Here is a 22,590-nt window from a genome sequence, read left to right on the forward strand (position 1 = left end):
TTTCTGCTGTATAACAAAGTGAATCAGCTATACATTTAATACACTTTTATTAAATGGCTGAGGCACTGGCTCCAGTGATCTGAATTAACTACAGAAGAGCACAGAAAGGGAACAGAAATGCCTTCTGCCTTCAGCAGAGCGCACTGCATGCCCAGCAACATGGCAGGGACCGGAGACAAAAAACTCCCATCCAGGAGCACCCACCTGAAAGACCATAGATTGCCTTAGGCGACGCCTTCATTACCAAAAGTTAGCAGATGGAAAAGATTTAATGGGATCTTGGGAATTCCCTTGCTGTCCAGTGGCTAGGACTCTGTGCTTTCACTGCCGAGGGCCCAATTCAATCCCTGGTGGGGGAACTAAGATCCCGCAAGCTGTGTAGTGCGACCAAAAAAAAAAGATTTGATGGGATCCAGTATTAACAAGCAAATAAGCAAATGGAGAAATGGGCCTTCTGATTTACTGTTGGAGGACTGACAATATCCTCAGAGTTTTAAATGTACGTACACTTTGACCCAGGTTCTAAGAATTTGTCCTAAGTTAGTATTTACATAAGCACACAGGGTTAGCCTCAGCATGAGAAGAAAAATCAGGAAAAATGCACAAATCATTAAAAATGCAATCATTGAACTGATCATGTAATTTATATTTATTGTCTTGTGACATACTATTGAGTGGCAAAGTGCAGTCACAGCAAGCTTATGTGTGTATGACCTTATCTGTAAAACTGTAGCTAAAAGGCTGTTCACAGAGGTGTTCACCATGGTAGTCTCTGGATGAGCTTCTGTGTGACTTTTACTTTCCTTGACCAACTTTTCTGGATTTTTAATATTTTTTTATACTTGGGGTTTGGGAGGGTGCTTTAAAATTTTTTCAGACAGAAAGCTAGTCTTTCCCTAAGTTCCTTAGTACTTGTACTGCCATACCTAAGCCCAACCTAGTGGTAAGACACTATGAAACATTGTGATGGGTTCATGGGTGTATCCAAATGTCAAAATTCATCAAATTGTACACTTTTGTACATGTGATTTATTTATTGTACATCAATTACACCTCAATAAAATTGTTTTTCTTTAAAAGGAAAGAAAATACAAAATAGTCCAGGTAATTTCCATTCTCCACACAAAATTGACAAAATAACTATATACATTAAAAAAACCCTGAATCAATTTTGGAAAGTAAATTTGATGTTCCAATCAGGGACAGGAGGCTACTCCAAGAGGTTAATAGCCTGAGTGAGGTGTAAAAATGTTCATTTAACTTATTCTCCATTCTCCAGCGGTGTCAGTGTCCTTGATTATAGATAGATGCAGTGCTCAGTGTTTGACCAGCTTCCGTCTTCTTCTGTTTGAACCTTTTTTGCAGAGTCCACGTCAATCTTAGGTAACTTTTGCCCCAAAACACTTGCTTCAGTGCACTTTAATTTTCCTTCAGTAAATAAATAGCACTTGCTAGCTTCCCTTAAGTAGCTATATAGCAAACCTGAGGGTTCTGAGACTTTGGGATCCGATAAAATTACAAAACCCAAGCATTCTTTCCAGAGATAATTATGAATACACTGATAAATGCTTTGAAGATGATTCCTTCACTCTGCTGGCAGATTTTCTCAGGCATATATATTCTTTTCCTGTAAGACTAGCTACTGAAGTAGTCCAAAGGTCTGCAGTTGCCTAAAAAGTATGACAAAAGGAACACCAGTGGCTAGAGTGGGTTTAAGAATTGGGTCTCTGAGTTAGCTGGACAAGAAAGAAACAAATGTGTGTGTGTTGCCGTCAGAGTCACCATCCTCAGAGTTTTAAATGTACATACGCTTTGACCCAGGTTCTAAGAATTTGTCCTAAGGCAGTATTTATGTAAGCACACAGGGTTAGCCTCCCCACAATCAGAAAGAGGAAAAAGGGTTCCACCTCTTGGTGCAGCATGAAGAATGTGGGCCAGTGCAGGGGTAGGACCTCTCTGCAGGTTAGGTCTGCTTCTCATCACTGTTTTTTTTTATGCTTTTCCCCTCTGCTTTCCAATGCAACCAGTTGGACTGTACTGCAGGGAAGAATTGGGCGCCCAGAGAACCCGTTCCGAGTGGCCCTGGAATACATCTCGAGTGGAAACCGAAGCTTGTCTGCAGTGGACTTCTTTGCCCTGAAAAACTGCAGTGAAGGTATCTGAATCTGGCTTTCCCCTCCACTCCTTGGTAGCTTGTTGTCTTAAGTGGGTCAATAACCTGCCGCCATAATTAGCTGGGAATGTGCACACTTATATAGAAATGTCTACAGTGCTTTGGGTCTGATTCTGAGTATTGCCAAGTGCTCCATAGCTCAGCTGATCAATTTTCAAAGACTGAGTATAGTATTATATCTGCTTAACTTAAAACTTTATCAAATAGAATATAGTCTTTGTTAGATAACACATTAGCTTAACTCCCCTGGCTGTCAAATGCTTTCAGCTATGGTTTTGTTTTGTTTTGTGGAAATTTTCAAATGTTTACAAATGAATAGAATAGTGCAGTGAACTGCCATGTACCCTCAACCCAGTTTCAACAATTATCAACATTCTGCCATTTTTGTTTCACCTATATCACCACCCCGCTAACTTGATAATGATTAGTATTTTACTTTTTTTCCTGAGGTAAAATTTACAACTATGTATTTTTAGTGATTTGATTTAAGCTGTCATTAAGGGACAATGTGGGAAATGGTTATATGTGAATTTTTTTGCTTATTTTGTAAAAATAATTAGGGCATGGTCCACTGTGTCACTGAATTTCTTTTGTAGGCATAAGCCCTACATTGTGAGTTTATTTCAAGATTTATTACCAAGAGAGGGCATCTCTCTTCTGAAGAATAATTTGTCGATTTTTTTTTTCTTTTTGCCTTTGTTGCCAGGAAACTCTGAACTAAATGCAGTACTTAATCACAATAATTATATCTGTGTAGTTTTTTGTTGAGCTTATTTCCCCCTTCCTCTACTGAGTTTTTGATCTTCTATTCTTAGTTTCAAGATCATATTTTATATGTATCTTTCATTAGACGTTGCCTCAAGTCTGATTGGTATGCAGGATAAGATAGACCATCAATACATATGAGGTAGATATTTCCTTGATTCTTCAGAAGACCTAGGGTCATAATTATAAACATCCTTTATTATTTCCCACATGTAGAGGGTATACAAGATGGGCTTGAATTATACAAATCTTCAGGAAAAAAGTTGCTTTCGTTGTCACTGTTCTCCTGCTGTGCCTGCCTCTTCCCAGTGGCTCACTGGGAAGGGAGCTCTCACCTGTGCCGTGGAACCTGTGGTCTGGAGCCCCAAGAATGAAGTGTTGACAGGAAGGAAGCCTGTGGCACTCCCAGACCTAACCTCTCCATTTAGACTGTTCATGAGCAACCATGAAGGCCCATAACACATAGCCATCTGTTACAGGTAGAGGCCCCATTTTGAATCTGGAGCTGGTATACAAAACGGACTCCCTTAGGTAGGGAGCCCACTGACCACCCAGTTCCTTACGTTGCTGTAGCTCTTCATTCATTGCTAGCCTTACAAGAACTTTGAAAAAGCGTATTTGTTTCTTTTTTTCTTTAATCAAAACTGGTTTATGTGTGGGAAAAAGAGAAGTCACCATAACATGATAGATTGAACTTCAGTTCAAGTTGAAAAGTTGCTTAGCCTGTGATGTGAGGCACTGTACCAGAAACATGTGGTTTGGGAGAAAGCCAGGAACTTGAACAAATGTTTCCACACTCATGAGCTTAGGGATTTGTGAACCTCTCTGGACATCACCAGTCCTCACAGATGTCAAGGGTCTGCCTACGTGCTGTCCAAAAGAGGCCATGTGTTGAAATGGAGCCGGTTAACAAGAATGTGTCAAGGAGAAGGCATTAGTTCCCACCCAGTACAAATAGTCCTGCAAAAATTCTTTGTACCTTTGAAGGATCTCAGCCAGTTGTGCACAATTTTCATCTCTTAGTACTTCCTTTCGGCTACAAAAGTTTCCCTCTGTAGCTTATGTTGCATTTGCAGCGACCTGTTGCACAGTTTAAAAGACGTGTTTCTTTTCTGCTTCTCTACCCTTATGAAGCCAAGAGAGATGACCTCTCTAACTTTCTCTAATGATCCAGAAAGTGTTTCTTCTGGCAGGACACTCTCTTAAGGAGGGAGAAAAGAAGTCTTCGTCTGATTCTCTAGGGGATGTGGACTGGCCAGGAAACCTAGGGAGGTTCTCATGGCCCAGCTACCTTCCTTCAGAGGCTCCAAGTCCAAGGACAGATGGTTTCCATAGGGAAGCAGGTGTCCTTTACACTCCTTCTCAGGCTTAGAATCCTGTGACCACCAAGGGGTGTGAAGGGATCACTGTGGATCTGTGTAAGGCAGAGAAGAACAAAGTGATTCCAGTGTGTCCTGAGAACTTCTAACTCTTCCTCCTGTTATGGAACAAATTCAGGTGCATATCAGTTGGTGTGGACAAGTTGCAAACATAAGAAGCACCCTAAAGCTACCCTCATATATTTAAAGGGAAAGAGTTGTTTTGGAGGCATACTCAAGGCCTATTTGATGTAGACAAATGTCTGTGTTTTCTGAGGTCATTGCTTTAGTTAGGTCATGAAGAGGAGGAGCTAAGAGGAGAGAAGTAATATCTTTGAGGGGGTGATGCTGATGACATGCTAGCCAGGTTGTTAATAGGTTTGCAGGTTGTCTGGTCTACTTTCTGTAGAACTCTACAACCCTTCCTTGCCCCACATGAAAAGAGGTGCCATTTTAATTAAACAGGAGAAAGGGGAAGTCGGACAATTTTCCTCGCATGGGAGATGATCTCTATCTGTGGGTGTCATCAGGGCAGAGGTCGTGCCTCTTTCCTCTCTGAATCCTGACACCTATCACAGTATGTAACAGTTAATAGCCGCTCAGTTAATAAGCAATAAAAGCTCACATCTATGGAGCACTTACCATGTGCACAGGCAAAGTGCTGACCCCTTTACATGTGTTAGTTATCTCCTGAGAGCTTTACAATAATACTAAAAAATAGGTACTATTATCCTCATTTTACGTATGGGGAAACTGAAGTTCACAGAAGTTTCTAAAGTTGCCATAGTCATTCAGTTAGGGAAAAGTAGAGCGAAACTCCAGCCCAAGTCAATTGGATCACCAAGCCAGTATTTCTGTCCATGACATTCTGCTGCCTTAATGGAATGTGTAAAGGCTGGAGTTTTATGTATTACTGGAAACCTTAAAATTGTCCTTGACTCTTCCTCTTATCCCTACATCCAGATGGTCAAGTCTTGAGCTCTAGGCTTGTGGCTGCCTCACATTCTATCTGTTGCTATCTAGATGCTACTGTTACTGCTTCTCAAGCTTATCCTTCTGACTTCATTTCCTCAGCCATGTGCCTGATCCAGGCCTTCACATATGCATACTGGGACCTTGGCGATAGCCAGCTGATCTCCCTGATACCACTATCCATCCTTCGCACATTACCAGGAAAATCTCCCCCAAATTCCTTTTTCTTGTGGCACTTTCATGAGAATTTCAGTAACTTCTTATTGTCTACCACATCAGAAATATGAGGGCTAGAATGGACCACCTCACTCATTTCCTGGGGCCAGGAAAATGATGGTCTGGGGATCACCCAGGCAGTTGATGGTAGAGCTGGACCATCTTGACTCTGACCTTGGTATTTTCACCATTGCTCAGTCTTGCCTGGAAAGCCCCAGTGTCTCTGCCTGATTTCCAAGGTTCTTACCATCTGGCCCCCCTGTATCTGTTCAACATTATGCCCTCTGTTCTCTACACCTCCTGTCCTCTAGTCAGACTGGTGTTCTGTACACTATGCCAGGAGTGGCCTACTTGGTCCCAGGCCTTTCATTTTGAACACTGGTTGATCATGTATGATCTAGCTTGGAGCCCAAACCCTCCAGAACATCATTCTCAGCTAAAGAAATTCTTCTCGGAAGACTTTTCTCTTTGCATCTAAATTTAGTAGCTGTTTTATAATTATTTCTCAACTAGTCATTTTAGGACCCTAACTTGAAGTTCAGAACCTTGTCTTCTATTTCTTTAATTTCTCCAGGGGGCAGTTAACACCCTGCTAAATACATAAGAAACACAATGTAGATACTTGTTGACTGATTGGCTAATCAATCAGTTGATAAATGCTACTCCTGCTTTTATAGCTTTGGGCTACTACTCCCAAAAGAAAGTAGCAGTGAGTGGAAATTACTTGGGAGAGGTTTTCCCCATCTTGAAAGAGCAGTGTGTATATTCAGCACTGAAGGGGGTGGATCTCAGCTCCTAGAGACACCCATGCCCTGGCTCCCAGGGAACCCTTAACCCTTTCACAACGACCTTTCTTCAGCAGACAACTCAGAGCAATAGGATTGTGAAGGACACTCATCGGGACCCCTCATGTTCAGAGAAAGCTACAGAAAGACATATGTCAGAATGGCAGGACTAGCATACTGAAAAGGATTTGAAAACTATCAGTGTGCCTCTGACCAGCTCATAAAAATACGTATTACAAACACCTATCTAGCACCTTCTATGTGCCAGGTCCTGTTCTAAGCACATTGCTTATATTAACTCATTAAATCCTTATTGCTGTGAGGTATACATTATTATTATCATCACTCCCATTATATGGATGGGGAGATCGAGGCACAGAGACCTAAGTAATTTACCCAAAGTCTCACAGCTTTGGCTCCAACTGGCTCCAGCATCCATACTCTTATCTACCACACATTGCTGCTACCTGTAGAAGGTCCCTGCTGGAAAGGACCTCAGAAAGCATCTAATCCGCCTCCCTCACCATGTGGAAATTGAATGCACAAACACCCAAAGATTTACCTTGAACTTTGACACACTAAATTACTGATTAGCCCAATGTGCTTCCTACCTCTATCTCATGGTTGTCAAGTTCTCACTTTTTCTAAGAAACCAATTCAGAATTTCCCTCTCCCTGCCCAGATTGGTCAAAGGCAGTTTAGGAGGACCAACCCCCCTGATCAACAGTGGGCAAATCAAGGAACTAAAAATGGCTGCAGTGTAAGCTTAAACATATTTTATTGCAGATCACCATAGTTCCACTTCTCTCTAATGAACCTGAAAGAATCTCACAGCTGAGATTTCCCAGGTCAGAGCCACATTCAGCTCACTAACAGATTTCTCAACAAGAAGCGCTCTTGATCCCTTGCCCTATCAAGACATCTTCATACACATTACCTCTTCTGATCCATTCAGAGAGGGTGTCAGAATGTTCACATTACCCATGGTGGGGGGCAGGGTGGGTATTTCGCTAACTTCTGTAGTTCAGGAAAGGGAAGAAATCCAAGGTGTCAAATGCAGTCCAACCACCATGGATACCTTAAAACACGTGTCCCAGAAGAGTTGGAGATGCACAGATATCTTAACCTCTCTGGGCCTAAAATGAGCACATTTGAACTAGATCCACAGTCCTTAAACACTTTTTAGGGGCTGAACTCTTAATTCAAATAAAGTCTTGTATAGAAGTCCAGTATATAAAATTACACAAGCAGAGCTGCCCTTGAGGAAGTGAGTGTGGGAAACCCACCCCTTCCACAGCCCTTGACACACCCTCCAAATGGGTTTTCATGAAGTACAGTTTGAGAACCCCTGGACAGTCTGATTTTCAGCTCTCGTATTAACTCCAGCTTTTTGATGCTATCATATTGTACTTATTTAAAATGTGATAGACAAAAGTAGTTACATTAACCATACCTTCTTTAAATGATTAAGACTAAGCCCAAAGCTATTGTACTTTGAATATAGGCCATTTCCACAAAACAAATTTTTGTCACTGTGGGTCCTGGCTTTGAGATGCTAGGTATGGAGCTGGTATGAATGTTTCCAGTAAAACATGTGTGGCTAGGTATGGAGCTGGTATGAATGTTTCCAGTAAAACATGTGTGGCACCTCCTGGCCTTGTCTCCTCTTTCTCTTCCTACTTCACCAAAGACAGTGACGGGCAGTGGAGGATGTCCTCCTTAGACCAAGAGTGGACAAGAGGAAATGAGAGAAGCTAAACAAACAGATTCTAATCTTTGGCCAGCCATGTGGAACCAATTAACCTCTAGAGTAAGCTCCAAAATCCAGCTGGGTAAAATGAAGGATTACCTCATGGGCTCCTGGCAGCTTGGCCCAAACTGGGCATTTTCGGTTCCAAAAGCAAGCAGTGCCCTGCAGAATCCTCAGTCTGTGCTTGTAAAATGAAGATTACTATGGCACACTGTCTTGGGGCTGCTAGCAGAAAACTCTCTATGTAGCAGACTCACCCATCCATCTATCCATCCATGCATTCACTCATTCATTCGACAGATATTTACTGAGCAGTACTAAACTAAACACAATATATATATAGTGACACTCATATAAACTTGTTTCTGTCTTAGGACTGAGCTTTGGTGTGGTGGCTTTAAGATCTCCATTCTACTCGGCACAAACACTGCTTTCCAAAAGACCTCCCTGGCTTATATTTAGTGTGCACCAGAGGTATTGAATATGTGCTCCATTTGTAGAGATGTCTTCCTCCAAACTAGTTGCAATGCGCCTTTCTCAGAAAGACCACAGAACAAGCACTGAACCAGCAATCAGGGGATTTAAGTCCCCTTTCCACCTCTTATTTGCCATAGACTAGCCAACTCTGTGGATCAGAAGGGACATTAAAGGTGTCCCCCAGAACTGGCACACTGATCGTTTTTTAGTTTAAAATAAGAATAACAATATGTCAATGGCTGTCCTGAAATTGACCTTAATCATGAGGGTCAAAAGAGAAGATGGCTGTGGAGGTGTGTTTGTAGATATTGCCCTGAGCTACCTGACTTCTCTGCCCTCACCTGGCCTGAGGCCTTTAAAAATGAAGCTGCTCCCTTTCTGCTGCTCGGTTTCTCATGGAGAAACTACTATTCACAGAAATAAATTGGCTCTTCTGACGCCTCCTGCAGACGTTTCATGATAATGATAACCAAATGCCAAGTGGGCGATGGGAGCTGCAGCATTGCCAACCTGACGCTGGCACCCAGGTGGCCACCACCTGGGTTGGTCTCTTTAAGGGACTGAATCAGCTGTGCAGTGGTGGGAGCTATTGCTTGGAAGTGAAAGCCTGGTGTGGCTTAGTTCTCACTTAGTTCTCACTGTGTCTTCCAGGTGGAGGGTGAACCCCGTTTACCAAACACTCCCCTTCTTAATTCCCAATTTCTAAAACTTCTTGCCCATAATTTATCTGTGGACTATACTGTTTAAAATGATGATTTCATCTAGCCACTGAGATCTACTCACATTTCCCCAAATGTCTCCCCACTTCAAGCTTTCGCTCCAGCTCTGCCCCCTCCCCCATTCCCAATATCTGCCTGTCCCAGTCCTACATGTCTTTTAAAATCTCAGCTCAAATACTGTCTTCTCCAAGAAGTCTCAGCCCAGAACTGTGTTTCCATATATTTCTGTTTTAGAACAGTCTACTTCCTTCCAGAGTTATTTATGTCTTACTCAATAGATGGATGCTAGGTTCTATTTTCAAAAAGACTGTGTCTATTTTTTTAAATCTCCTATATCCCAGTTAGCAACTAACAGTGTTTTTCCCATGGTAAGCAGTGAATAAAGGTTTTGCTGTTACAATGTAGGAGAGAGACTACAGGCTTTGGAAACAGAATGAGTGTAGAATTCCAGCTCCATCACTTACCACCCTTTTGAGCTCAGAAGAGGTTTTTGTGTGTTTGTTTGTTTGTTTTTATCTATGAGTTTGGGTTTTCTCATAAGTAAATGGGGCTAATAATATATAATTATGGGTTTGCTGGGAAATTAAAACTGATATTGTGTGAAGAGCCCCTAGGACAGTGCTTGGCACAGTAAATACCATCTTCCTCTCTCTCCCATGTCCCCTGACTGAGCTAAATGTCCTCATTCTGCAACCAGGGCTGAATAATTCTGCACGACTAGCCCAGGGTATGTTATATATTTGCAGGGTCACACCCACCTTTCACTTTATTTTTTGTTGTTTTATCTTTAATATATTACCTTTTTAATAATATATTTTATTTAATTGTTTATAGAGTTTAATTTTCAATAGTAATTGTTTATCAGCTAGCTCATAAAATTTCTGAAAATTTAATAATCAGCCCTTGCCAATGAGTACGAGCTGCCTGTAACCCACCACTGTGCTCTTTCCTTCCCAGCCTGCTTTTTCTAAACCCCAGACATTATATCATCTTATTCATAAACATTTCAGCATACACCTCTAAAAGATAAAGATACTTTAAGAAAAAAAAGAAAGAACTATAATATCATTATCACACATAACAATTTTAATAATAATTCCTTAATATTCCCTAATAGTTCTCTAATTGGCATGTAAATTGAATCTACCTTTCACTCTCACTCTGGGCCTTGTCTGAACCGTTGGGCTGAGGGAGAGGTTATCCCATGTCCAACAAAGACCCTGACAGCCCAGATCTCCATTCTGATTTTGAAGGAAGCTGCTTCTGTATGCTTTTATCTCTAATAGAGTCATTTTTTCCTTTGTGACTCAGTGCACAGAATCTACTGTGTCCCCAAAGGAGAAAGACCATTTAATCCTGTGGAGATGATTGGAGATAAGGGAAGAGCCTAAAAGTCCTTTGACCTGCTTATCACACTGTCTCCTCAAGCAGACTAAACATGGGGTCTAAAACAACCAGGTCCCCAGCTTGAGGAACCAGAAAAGAACTTTGTCCGCCCCTCCTTTCCCTACTGATGCATAGCTGCTGTTGGCAGAGACTTCTGTACTGTAGAATGGCTTATTCATAATCACTAATAAAGCCAATTAGAAATGCCCCACGAAGTGCTTAGGAACAATAATGACTGCTTGGGTGACTATTTTAAATATTCGACCATTGAAAATCACCTGGAAATGGGGGCAGACACAAAAGGTCTTAAAATATAAATAAATAAGGAACCAGTGTGCTGAGGTCATTGTACTCCCAAAAGAAAATTACTTCCACATTACAACTACATAAAAGAAATAATTGAAAAGATTAATCACACTAAAATAATTGGTCTATCTGACAAGTAATTTGGAGCAATATTCCATCATTGACATCAATGTCTAGTAGTAAAATAGTAATGAATTTCATTCTCTGACCAAAGTATTTATTTTATTAATGGTACTAAATGGTGTTGTTACTGCTTATAAATATTTCATAACTTTTAATTCATTAAAATGTTCAAGAAATTTCCAAAAGTATTTATTAGCTTTAAATCATTCTTAGTATTCAATATGTGATTGCCACTCTGCCTGAGTAATTAAAAAAATTATTGTTTTGGGTAATGGGAGTCTCTTTGAATGCGGAGGATTAAGCCCTGGTTATTAATGAGACTGTCACTCCAGCTGGTGATGAATGAGGGGCTTGGTGAAGCTGTGTTCCTTCTTTGGGTCTCTAAGGCCCTTCTGTAGCCATTCCTTAAAACCTGGGGCTGTGAGGCAAACAGGGCGGACCCAGATAATTTAATTCCGGAGATGATAACCCGTGTCTAAACTGACACTTCTCTTTCAATCCACCACCGCTCCCAGCCCCGTTTCATCTTCCTGGAACAGCTGAGAGAAAAATTCGTATATTCCAACCTCGCCCCTTCTGTTTCTTTCATTCTTTGATAGAGGCCATAACAGGTGAAACAAGCAAAAAGATGCAACAGAAAGAACAAGGGACACCACATAATGAATAGTGGAAGGAGGATAGGATTTGGATGAGGAAAACATGGATTTGGGTCCTGAGTTGTTTGGGTGCTACGCATCCATTACATCCTGCAGTACTAGATCATTCATGTGTGAAATGAAGACAATGGTACCTGCCCCAGGGTCCGTGTGGGGATTAAATATGTTAGTCTGTGTGCCTACATGCCTGGAACCTAGTGGGAAATCAAACAGGGTTAGTTCTACTCTTCTCTAAGTCCAAAGAGCGTGTCATGGTGGTATTGATCCAATGGCCTTGGCAACTCTTAATTAACCTGGTACAAACAGTTGGTATGAGTCATCAAGAAAAACCGGGCCAACAGTGAGTTGTACAGCTCAGGGACTCGGTGAAGTCTAAGGACAGGACGTCCCCCGGAGGAGGGGTGGGATAACTCCGCTGTCAGTGCTCTGCCGCACAGGTCTGAGATCAGGCTCACTGCACTGCCTCCAGAGCCTCATCCACACAGGGGATGGCTAAAGGCATTTGGCTGTGGGCAAATGGGGAGGGGGCAGGATCCACCAAGTGGCTTGAGGTGAAGTGTGGCCAGCACCTCTCACACTGGGATGGGTGTACCTCAAGAATATATAGTGATGTTCTGGGAATTTCCAAACCCACAGAATCAACATGGTACATCTTTCCAGATTGGAATGGAGGGACATTTTCTATTAAAATTTTCGGGGCTATATATTAGGCTCCAATGAAAACTGTGCACAAATTTAAGATAAAAGACCTTTTCTGCTCGTAGTGATTCCCCAGATTCTGGGAGGTGACTTCACCCTTCTCTGCCATTGCGGGTACATCAGAGGGTATGTTGGTGAAGCACCATTCCAGGGGGACAGAGGGACATGGGTAAGAGGAGGTACAGCCAGGCCTGGCGTCACCCACTGGAAAGCTGGTGCCAAAGGGAAGGTATCCTCTCAATGCAAGCCATGGATGGGCAGAATGGCAAGCAGAACCCAGGTGACACCAGACACCAGCAGTGGGGCCCTAATCTACCAAATGAAGCAGAGAAGGGCTCCGTTCCTAAAATTTAGGTACCAGATCAGGGACAGACTAACAAATATGAGATTGCAAAGTCCGCTGTGCATTGGCCTAACGCTTCTTAAATTTCCCCAAGGACAGAATTGATCTCAGAGTTGGTTTGGTTTTGTTTTTGTTTGAAGGGGGACACAGGGAGGGGTACCAAACCTTTGAAGATCTGGGAGACATTTTACCTCCTCTCTTCCTGGACCCCTGGACAGAGCGCCTCACAGCAGGGGTCTGGGAATGTCCGGAGTGGAGGACAGTGAGGGTGGGCTGAGGGAGCCGCCTGCTCTGCTCGCTGATGGGCGTAGACTTGGGAGCTCAGGAGCCTGCACTGCTGGCATGTGATGCTTTTTCTCTCTTCACTCATGGTTATTTTGCCATTTAGGGCACTCTCTGTCTTCAAGTTATGCTGTGAGCATAGCTTTTGTGGAACTTTAGTTTGCCTTTCTTGTTGTGATTTGTTTTGGGAAGAAACACTGGGAATTGCTCCACAGCTGCCTGGAAAGCCCCGCAATGCACAGCTTGCAAACCACAGGGCAAATGGTCTCTGGGATCCCTCCTTCCCTCAGCTCCAACATTCTGGGATTCTCTGAGAAGCTTATGGGTGGATGTAAAGTCTTTTGGCTTTGGCTGCTTTTGCTTCTTCATTTAGCTCTTAGCCAGCATTTTGTGTCTATAAAACACTTAACAAACATTGACTAATTACTCCTCATTAATCATTCATGCAACTGGTAGACCAGGGTCTTATCATTTCCTTCAAGAACGCGGGTGTAATATCCTGTCTGGATCCCAAGTCACACTCAGCGGGGTGATGGGGTCATCATGGCAGCACTGGGATCCTCCAGAGCTCGGTGGGGGAGTGGGCCAGAAGGTGGGCACAGGCTCTGTGAGGCTACAGCCACACTAGGATGCCCTTCCACTCTAATGAACAGGAAGGATAAACCACAGCACCAGCCAATGGCAGCTGAGAGGCAATAAGCTTTAATTAGAGGCTTCTTCTTGGAAATTCACATGAACATAATAAGTCTGTTGTCTTAAAAGGCCCAAGGAGATTAAATGCATCAACTTTCTTTTGCTTTTATAAGCTGATCCTTTCACTCATTTGTGAAATGAAAATATAATGAAAACATTGGCTCTGATGAGCTCCCCAGTGCTACGAGGGACAGGCAGCCCAAGTCTAGGGTCAGGAGGCAGCCTATCTGTAGGTTTATGGCTCAGGAACACAGAGCAGTGCAGGTGAACGAGCTGTCACAGCTGGGAACAGCAGTAGAAGGGACCCTGGAGAAGGTCACTTGGGTCTCTAGGAGGGTGGGGAATGGAGCAAGCTCCCTGCACCCCAGTCCCCAGAGGCTGAGGAGGGCCTATGGACTTGGGCCCATGAGTGTATATAGCTGGAGTGAGAAATGCCCAGAATTACATTATGTGGGTTAGAACAGAAAGCAGAAAATTACAAGGAAAGATGGTGTCTGTTTTCCTTCCTATCTTACCATCTCAGGAATGATATCTTTCTTTCTTGTTGGTGCGCAGACACAGACTCTTGCTCACTGGCTATCACGTGCGCGCTCTCTCTCTCTCTCTCTCTCTCTCTCTCTCTTATTTTATCTACAGAGCATGTGTGTACACTAATGTTACAGGCCTGTCATCTCGGCCATTCTCTGCCGTTCTTCCCCTGGTGTGGCCCTTTTCCCCATTCCTTTCTCTCATCTCTTACCTGTGGCGATGTGTAATGCCAAAGCTTCTACTCCATTCAGAGTCCTATCATTTGTTTACTCTGTGATAATAAATAAGTAAAGGCAGACAGATCGTTTTCCTTCTCAGTTGTTTCTTTGGGCATCCCATCGACAGCCTCTCACTACATCTCCCTGCCCTCAGCCTCTCTTCCCTCTATCTCTCCCAGACTCTGGATATCTTTGTCTTTTTGTTTGTCTGTTAACTCATTCCCTTCTCATCTTTCTTCCTCTCCTTGTGAGGAAAAGAAAAGTGGGCTGTGGAATAGCCTTGGGATGGCTGTGGCCGCCTCCATTATCAGTGAGCCCTGCTCTGCTTTCACTCCAGGCACAGGCCTGAGGCTCTGCACCCACAGACAACAGCTGAGACAGGCAGGTTGGCTACACCAAGGTGGATCTGAGGTGTGTGCACATGGAGTCTTCCTCTCTTTTCTTCCTTATTCTAAGCAGAGATTTTCTCCTCTCCTCCTTTTCCCCTTCCCCCATGTTTCCTCCTTTCCCTTCATGTACCTGTCACTCTCTCATTCAGCAACCTCACCACTGCCCCAAAACACACACACTCCCTCTCTCTCTCTCTCTCTCTCTCTCTCTCACACACACACACACACACAGAAGCACGTACATACTCATGAACAGTGAGGAATTTTGAGGGACATTTGGATACGGTGACCCTGAAGAGGGCCTTAGGGACAAGACCACCGTCTTTAGTTGAGAGTGAGGTCTTACCTAAGATGGAAGTCTTTCCTGGTGTCAATCACATGGCAAAGGCAAGGGTCTGGGTAGATAAGAGGGTCTGGTGTTTTCCTCTTGGGGGTCAAGAAATGGAATTGGAGTGAGCTCTTGGGTACTGGAGCTGAGGTTGTGCTCACTGCATGGGAAGACACTAGAAGCTAGGTAGGAAAACTAGCTGGGCTTGGGAAAACTTTCTTCTCTTCTGCGGTCAGCAAAGCACAGAGTCTAAGCTCGTGGTGCACACCTGAAGTTTTCTCCCTTGTCTTTCCCAGTCTTTAGTAGAGTCGTATTGAACGTTCCAGCTTACCTTGGTTGTACTCCAAGAGTTTTGTCTGGATACTGTCCAGGGTTTTAAAGGATTTAAATGTCACTCCTGAGACCAGATTGAAGATGGCAGTAGTGATCCATAGGATTCTCCAAGGAAATGACAAATCTTAGAAAAAGAAGGAGGAAGGGAGGGAAGAAAAGCGGAAGAGAGGGAGCAAAAGCTTGAAGTCTAGCCCCTCCCCCCCAACCATGCAGTTCTCCTTCTGGGCCAAACTTGGAGGTTCTGATCTTGCATTGATTAAGGAAGGTGGAATCTCCCTACCTGGTATATGTCCAGATGTATAAATTGGGCTTCCCATTTTCCCACCATCTACTAACTGGACTCCACAACAGAAATCCAGGCTTCCAGAACCAAGGCTGGAGACCTTACTAAAGAATCCAATCTCTTGAGACTTTTCTAGATTTAAAAATCTTTCTTTGCACTTCCATGTTATTATATAACCTGGTACAACTTCATCAGAGGCCCCACCGACATATGAGGTTCCCCCATCTCTGGTTGTTGGTTGTTGCTTTTCAGAGACAAAAACTAGAAAAGGAGTCACACAGTCACTACAAATGGGCTCTTTTGTCAGGTGCAGAACTCCTCGACCCCACCGCCACCCCAGCCCTTAGTTCCCACGCAGACAACTCCAGTAAGTGTGGTATGAGAGGTAGCCCAGGGCTCTGTCTGCAGAGCTCCAGCAAGGCTTTACAGGACTCGGGTGGATCATCCAAGTACCAAAGCCTGCTTGACTTCTGCTTCTGTTATTTTCCCCTCCTGCTAAGTTGCAAGCCTTCCACCTCATCTCTGTATCCCTAGCTCTTTGCTCAAAGCCTGGCACATGATAGGGGCTCTATGAGTTTTTATAGAGTGTTGAATGAGTGAACGAAAAAATGAGTTAAGAGGGAACGGTGTGGAAAGTGTCTGTGAATGCCAAGCAGAGTGGAAAATTGAGATGAACAGCTGGAAATTGTAAACAAGGCAAATGTATCAATGTTTCAGATGATTTCAGATATTAACTTAATCATTTAGGTGGACATTCTACTTTGTAAGTATAGGCAAAGAGAAACACACCCTATAGCATAAGCTTAAATTCCAGATTCTCCCCTGCCAAAATAATAATAATAATTATTATTATTAGGACTTCCCTGGTGGCACAGTGGTTAAGAATCCGCCTGCCAATGCAGGGGACATGGGTTCGAGCCCTGGTCTGGGAAGATCCCACATGCCACGGAGCAACTAAGCCCGTGTGCCACAACTACTGAGCCTGTGCTCTAGAGCCCGCGAGCCACAACTACTGAGCCCACGTGCCACAGCTAGTGAAGCCTGCACTCCCTAGAGTCCGTGCTCCTCAACAAGAGAAGCCACCACAATAAGAAGCCCGCACACCACAACGAAGAGTAGCCCCTGCTCGCCACAACTAGAGAAAGCCTGCGCGTAGCAGCGAAGACACAACGCAGCCAAAAATAAAACAAATAAATTTATTTTTAAAAGAAATTAAACTAAAGTTGGCTCTTCGGAGAACCCCCCATTTCCATGGATGGCAAACAGTTAATCCAAAGTCAGCTCTGAATGGGAATTTTCTTTGTCCCTTTTGAGTAGTTCAGAATTCTCCCCTTTGCCCTTCCCATTCCTCTGGGGAGCAAGTAAAAATGGGAAGGTTTCTGTGCCATGTGGTAATGAAAGAGCCATCCACTCTGGGCTCCCTTAAGACATTCATTCAATCTCTGTTGGTCTTTGGTCATCGGACCAGGCCCGTGAGTGTGACTGAAGGAGGGAGTCTTGCTTGCAGGTCCACATGGATCGCTCCAGCTCTGTCCACAAGCCTCTACAGCTCTGCCCACACCCACTCAGCCACCTCTGGGCTCCTCTCGGGGAGACTCTGAGGCCCTTGACACCCTCCCATGCTGCTCTGGGTTCAGGGGCACTTTCTACCCTCAGCCTCCCAGCCACCCCATTCCACTCTCCTGACCCTACTGACACAGCCCAGTGCTAACCCAGGGCACACAGGTCTTCTTACTTGCAACTCCCCTCAACCTCTGGTCTTTGTCTCTTGCCCACACCCTCGCCAGGCCATGTCCCAGGTAGGAAATGCACAGACCTCGTTGCCCTAGCAGGGCCACTCATTTGCTCCCCTTTTCTAATTGTCTGCGGGGTCTATCCCACACCATTGTATGTTCTGCCCCACTCGATGTTTTTTATCTAGGCAGTTTCAGGCCTCTGTTTTGGGGCCTTATCAATTCTTGGTTCCAGATACGCCAGACTCAATTTTTTTAACTTCAAGATCTGGTTCACTCTCCAAAAGTCCAGATCTTGCCATTGAAAATCTGTTTTTCAAGTGTATCTGCCCTCCCCCATCCAAGGCAGTGCCTGGAGAAAGCAACAGCAACTCTCTAAATGGAGGCAAATGAGGGAGTGGGTCTACAAAGCTTAGGAAAAAGAAACTTCAGATGATGCTCCAAAATATTATCATATTTTGAATCATAATTATCATAAATATCATCATATTATCACACCCCCTGACTCCAGTTGTCAGCTGTGCCTCCAGCTAAACAATCCCCAGGGAGGGTTTTCAGTGCCCCTTTTTAATGACCTTCATGGGAAGCATTCCCACAACAATTTTGATGGGAGACAAAGGACTCTAAATATTTTAGAGTTCTAAGATGTTCCAGCCAACACCCACTCCTTCTGGGTGTGGATTGTCGTCCTGAGTCAAGCTCAGAGCCCCACAGATCTGTGTGCGCATCTCTGTGGTTCACCCCATGGTCTCCCCTGGCAAAAGATCATGACCTAAGGCAAACCCAGCCTGGGTTCTGTGATGGCCAGATACATTTTTTGAAAGTGCCGCTTCATCTGCTTCCTCCTCAAGATCCCTATAACCTGTGGAGTCAAGTTCAAAGACCTTGAATCCTCCCTTCTCTGCCCCAACCTGCCAGCCCAGACTTCTCCATCTTGGCCTCTGACTAAATCCCACACTCCAACCCACCAGAACAGGCCAGAGATGGTCATTCCACTGGTCCCAGCCCCCTCTGTTCATCAGGGACCATCACAACTCTCAACTCATCCCCCAGTGGCATCCATGAGCACTTCCCACAGTACTGTCGTTTAAACCACTCATTTGGCACTAACTAGCCTTAAAGCATCCACTGCTCATGGCTTCTCATAGAAAGTGATTTCACTTTTAGTACTAGTCTATCTGTTATGTAGAGTCTACCAACTCTTGATTCATCCAACACCCATGAGAATGTGTCCCTGCCCGTCTAGATGGTACACTCTCTGAGGACCATGCACCACAGTGAAACAGATTTTGGAGCCACACACCAAAAGCACCTAACTCAGCCTCTCTAAGCATTGGCTATTTCTTATTGTAAAATGAGAGTCATTATAATGCCAACTTTGGAGCAGTGGGCTTAGACTCAGTGAGACAACCTGTGTAACAAATAAGCACAGGAAATTTTCAAAAAATTCTCTTCCTTCTTTCTCTTTAGAGTTCTATATTTCTTCCTCCTTCCTGTCCCCACTCACCAAAATGGGCCCTACCAGCTCACACAATGGCCCAATGCCTGAAACATAATAAGTCCTCAATAAAGATGTGCTTGATGGATGAAAGATAAATAGATGAATGAATTAATGAGAACAAACAGCATGTTAGGATCACTCCATTCCCACACTTGCTCTCTATTCCACATTCAGTCTCCACGAGGACAGCTTCACCCAGCCTCTGGGAGGCCTCCTGACCACTGCCCTGAGCTCCAGCTCTCCTTCATTCGTTTTGCTAAGGAAGAGCTTGACAAGGATCCCTGAGCAGGCTTCGGTTTCCTTGACACTTGCGAGGAATGATAGTTGACTCTTTCCTCAAGGACAATGTGTCCTTCAGAAAGAACTGGCAGGATTTCTATCAGAACTGATTCCATCTTAGCACAAGCGTACTAGGGGCTTCCAGCTTTCCTAAGCAGTGACATGAGGCCCACGGCAAGCCAACCTCTTTAGCTGGAACCTTCCCCAGGTCAACACCTGCCCTGTGTCTCAGAGAAATCGCCACATCTCCTCACGCTGTTCCGTTCCCCTTTCCAGGAGCCATGAGGCAATGTGATCATTACCCAAGCTGGGCACTTCTGTTCCAGGTCTGAGAACACCAGATGTCTTGCCGTGGAGGTGGGGTAGCTGTCTTAGACATAGGAATCTGGATGAAAAGCCTCCTTTTTAATTAATCTCTCATCATGAAAGACTGCAATTCAATTAGAACATTAACTCAGTCATATTTAGTTTTTTCCCATTTTGAATATGTGTTTATGGCCCATAATAATGAGGGACTGTGAGGTTGGGTGACATTTTTAAGGGCTTAGATGTACTTCCGAGAGACCATTAGAATTTCTTAATCTCAGTCCCAAGATGGGAGGAAGAAGGAGGTCTCGTAGGGAAAGCTGTGTCAGTCCGCAGCAGTGGTACCCCAGTTTCCAGCTACGGTATTCGATTCTCCCAGTGCTTTTCACAAACAGATTGCAATCTGGTTTCTTCTATACATTTCTTAATAACTTTTCTGAAGAGATGACTGAGTCTGAATTGTTGACAAATTCTACAGCTTTCCAAGTATCCTGCTTTCACAGTGGGAATAATGATTTGAAGAGTTGTTTATTTCTGTTTTTAAAATGTGTCCATCACTGAGGTCCCTGGGCTTGTGTACAAAGATTAAAAAACACAATTCCCTCAGAAAAATATACTGAGTAAACTATATGTAGGCCAAGCCAACTCCAGTCTAGACAATCATCAAACCTGCCCCTTAGATCCAGAGGTGACAGTGGTCCAGGGAGCTCATAGACCTAGTGGGCATGTCCCAGTACAAGTGAAGGTTTCATGAGGTTGTGAGGGAGGAGGACAACTGATTTCCACCTACCCTTGACTTCCCAGTCAAGAGACCAACCTCTTTGGGGCTGAGTGCTGTGAGCTCAGAGAGGCACCACTCCATGGAAAAGGCCCTGCCTCCAATTCCCTGGATATGCTGTTTTCCAGAAAATAGCTCAGCGGCAATGGATGAAGGCCTCAGGAATAAGGAAGCCAAAGTGGGGTCTGTGCTCCCAGGAAACAGACATTCCCAAAGCCATTGATTCATTATGTTAGTCCACACCCCAGGCTGTGCCTGAGAAGAGATCCCTGAAACCCCACACTCGTAGGAAAAGGCTCTAGACAGCCAGGATGAAAGGGAAACTAGGGCTCACCCCCTTGCACTCAGGATCCCTGGAGAGGGGAAGAGGCAGGTGCAAAAGAAAGGGAAGGGAAGGGAGAGGCGGGGAAAAGAGGGAAGACAAGGCATGGAGGTTGATAAAAGCATTCAGAGAAACATCTTTCCCTTTTCCCCACAAAATATCAGCAATGTGATGGAAATTCTGGCTAGAAAGTTAGTTGTGGTGGTAACCCATGTAAATGGGAACCAGTAGAAGAGAAATTATATATGCCTAATACTTTCATTCAATGTGGTTTTTGTTATTGTTCTGGGGGGGGGGACTGGAGTTTGGGGGGTTGTGGTTTCTTTTGGCATCTGCTGTTTGCTGGCTCCATGCTAGATCCTGGGCAATATAAATATAAAAGCAATTAAACCAAGTTTCCTGGCCTTAAAGAGCTCAGCCTAGTGAATAAGGCAGGCACTGAAGGAAGTGATTACCATACGGTGAGGTGAATGCAGATAAAATTGTTTCACAGCTCTGTGGAAATATGGAGAATGGAGTGACTAACTCGGGGCTTGTGTGAAGATAATTCAACAAAGCTTTAGAGGGGAAGCTGCATATAGAAAAGCACAGAAATTCTTCTCTTCCTCTAGAGAGACCCATCCAGCTCCATGAAGCCTCCCTGACCCCCCTTCCCTCCCCCGTCCCGTACGATTGATCCGCTCCCCTTGCTGCGTACACACCCCTCCTGTGAGAGTCTTTCCGCATCTTGTCACACAGTAAACACTCTGCCTCCTCCTAATATACTGTGAGCTCCTTTGCATGCAAGGACCATGTTGTGCTCATGTTTGCACCTTTAGCACCTAGGCCATTGATGTAGAATATTGTGTGTCAGGTCGTGGATTGCTAATAAGTGTTTGCTGGAAGGAAAGAAGGAAGGAAGGAGGGAAAGAGGGAGGGAGGGAAAGAGGAACTGAACTTCTTAAACTTCCAGCACTTACCTCCAGAACTTCTGCCATCTCCTGTATTTGGTCTCCTTCCAGTACCGCCTTCTCCATGATTGTCTCCACGATTGTCCCTCTTTCCCACACACACTGCTAATTCTCGCTCATCCATGCCTGCACACCCCCCTTCCATCCACACTCTCCCTTTCTCTGTTTCTCCTTTTCCAGCCCCTTCCCACTTCCCATCTTACCCCCCAAGCCTTTGTGTCCTTTCCCCATCCTTCCCTCCCTAATGTCCCATTACTTTAATGGGGTCAGAGGTCTGATACGGATCATGAAAAGCAATGAAGTGAGGGAAAGGATGAGCCCAGTGTAATTTGTTTCCAACCTTCTTACGCCTTAGGTCAGTGAGGAGCAAAGGAGAACCCTGGCCCAGTGCCTCCACAGCCTTCACTCTCTGGGTTGCTGGCAGTGGGTAGACCACAGTATCCAAGGATCACATGGCCAATCCATTTTGAAAGTTTCCAGCCCAAAGCAAGAGTCATGCAGAGCCCCTGCTCTGCTGAAAGAGAGCCCACCCAGTGAGCCCAAGCTGTAGATCTCATGGGAATCACCCATCCCAGCCTCCTCATTTCACAGCTTAGGAAACCCAGGCACCAGAGAAATCAAGTGACTGACTCAAGGTCTCACAGCAAGTCATGACTGAGCCAAAACCAGAATCTGGTCTCCAGACAACTAGTGCAGTGTTTTTCCCACTACAGCGCATTGCCTCTGCCTCTGGCATACATTTCCTGCATGGCAGGATTGATGCAGCGCACACACACACACACACACACACACACACACCAGGAGTCATTCTTCCTGCAGAGAAATGCATCCAGTTATGGGGAGGAAAGTGACAGCTGTTTAATAGCAACTCTGTGGGATGGTTCTGGACTTAGAATGTGGAATATTATCTCCCACTAATATATTAGAGGAGACTCGGGG

General features: G+C 44.4%; 1 protein-coding gene across 1 annotated transcript in view; it reads left to right on the forward strand.

Annotated features, from left to right (window-relative positions):
* Positions 1–22,590, forward strand: part of ALK (ALK receptor tyrosine kinase) — a gene marked incomplete at both ends in the record, with an annotated part of 722,458 nt that overhangs the window by 537,424 nt on the left and 162,444 nt on the right. Inside the window, one exon of the mRNA XM_079720718.1 lies at positions 2,028–2,155. Coding sequence (XP_079576844.1) covers positions 2,028–2,155 — 128 coding nt within the window. The remainder of the gene's footprint in view (positions 1–2,027; positions 2,156–22,590) is intronic.

This window comes from Hyperoodon ampullatus (assembly GCF_949752795.1).
Source record: "Hyperoodon ampullatus genome assembly, chromosome: 15".
NCBI lineage: Eukaryota > Metazoa > Chordata > Mammalia > Artiodactyla > Ziphiidae > Hyperoodon > Hyperoodon ampullatus.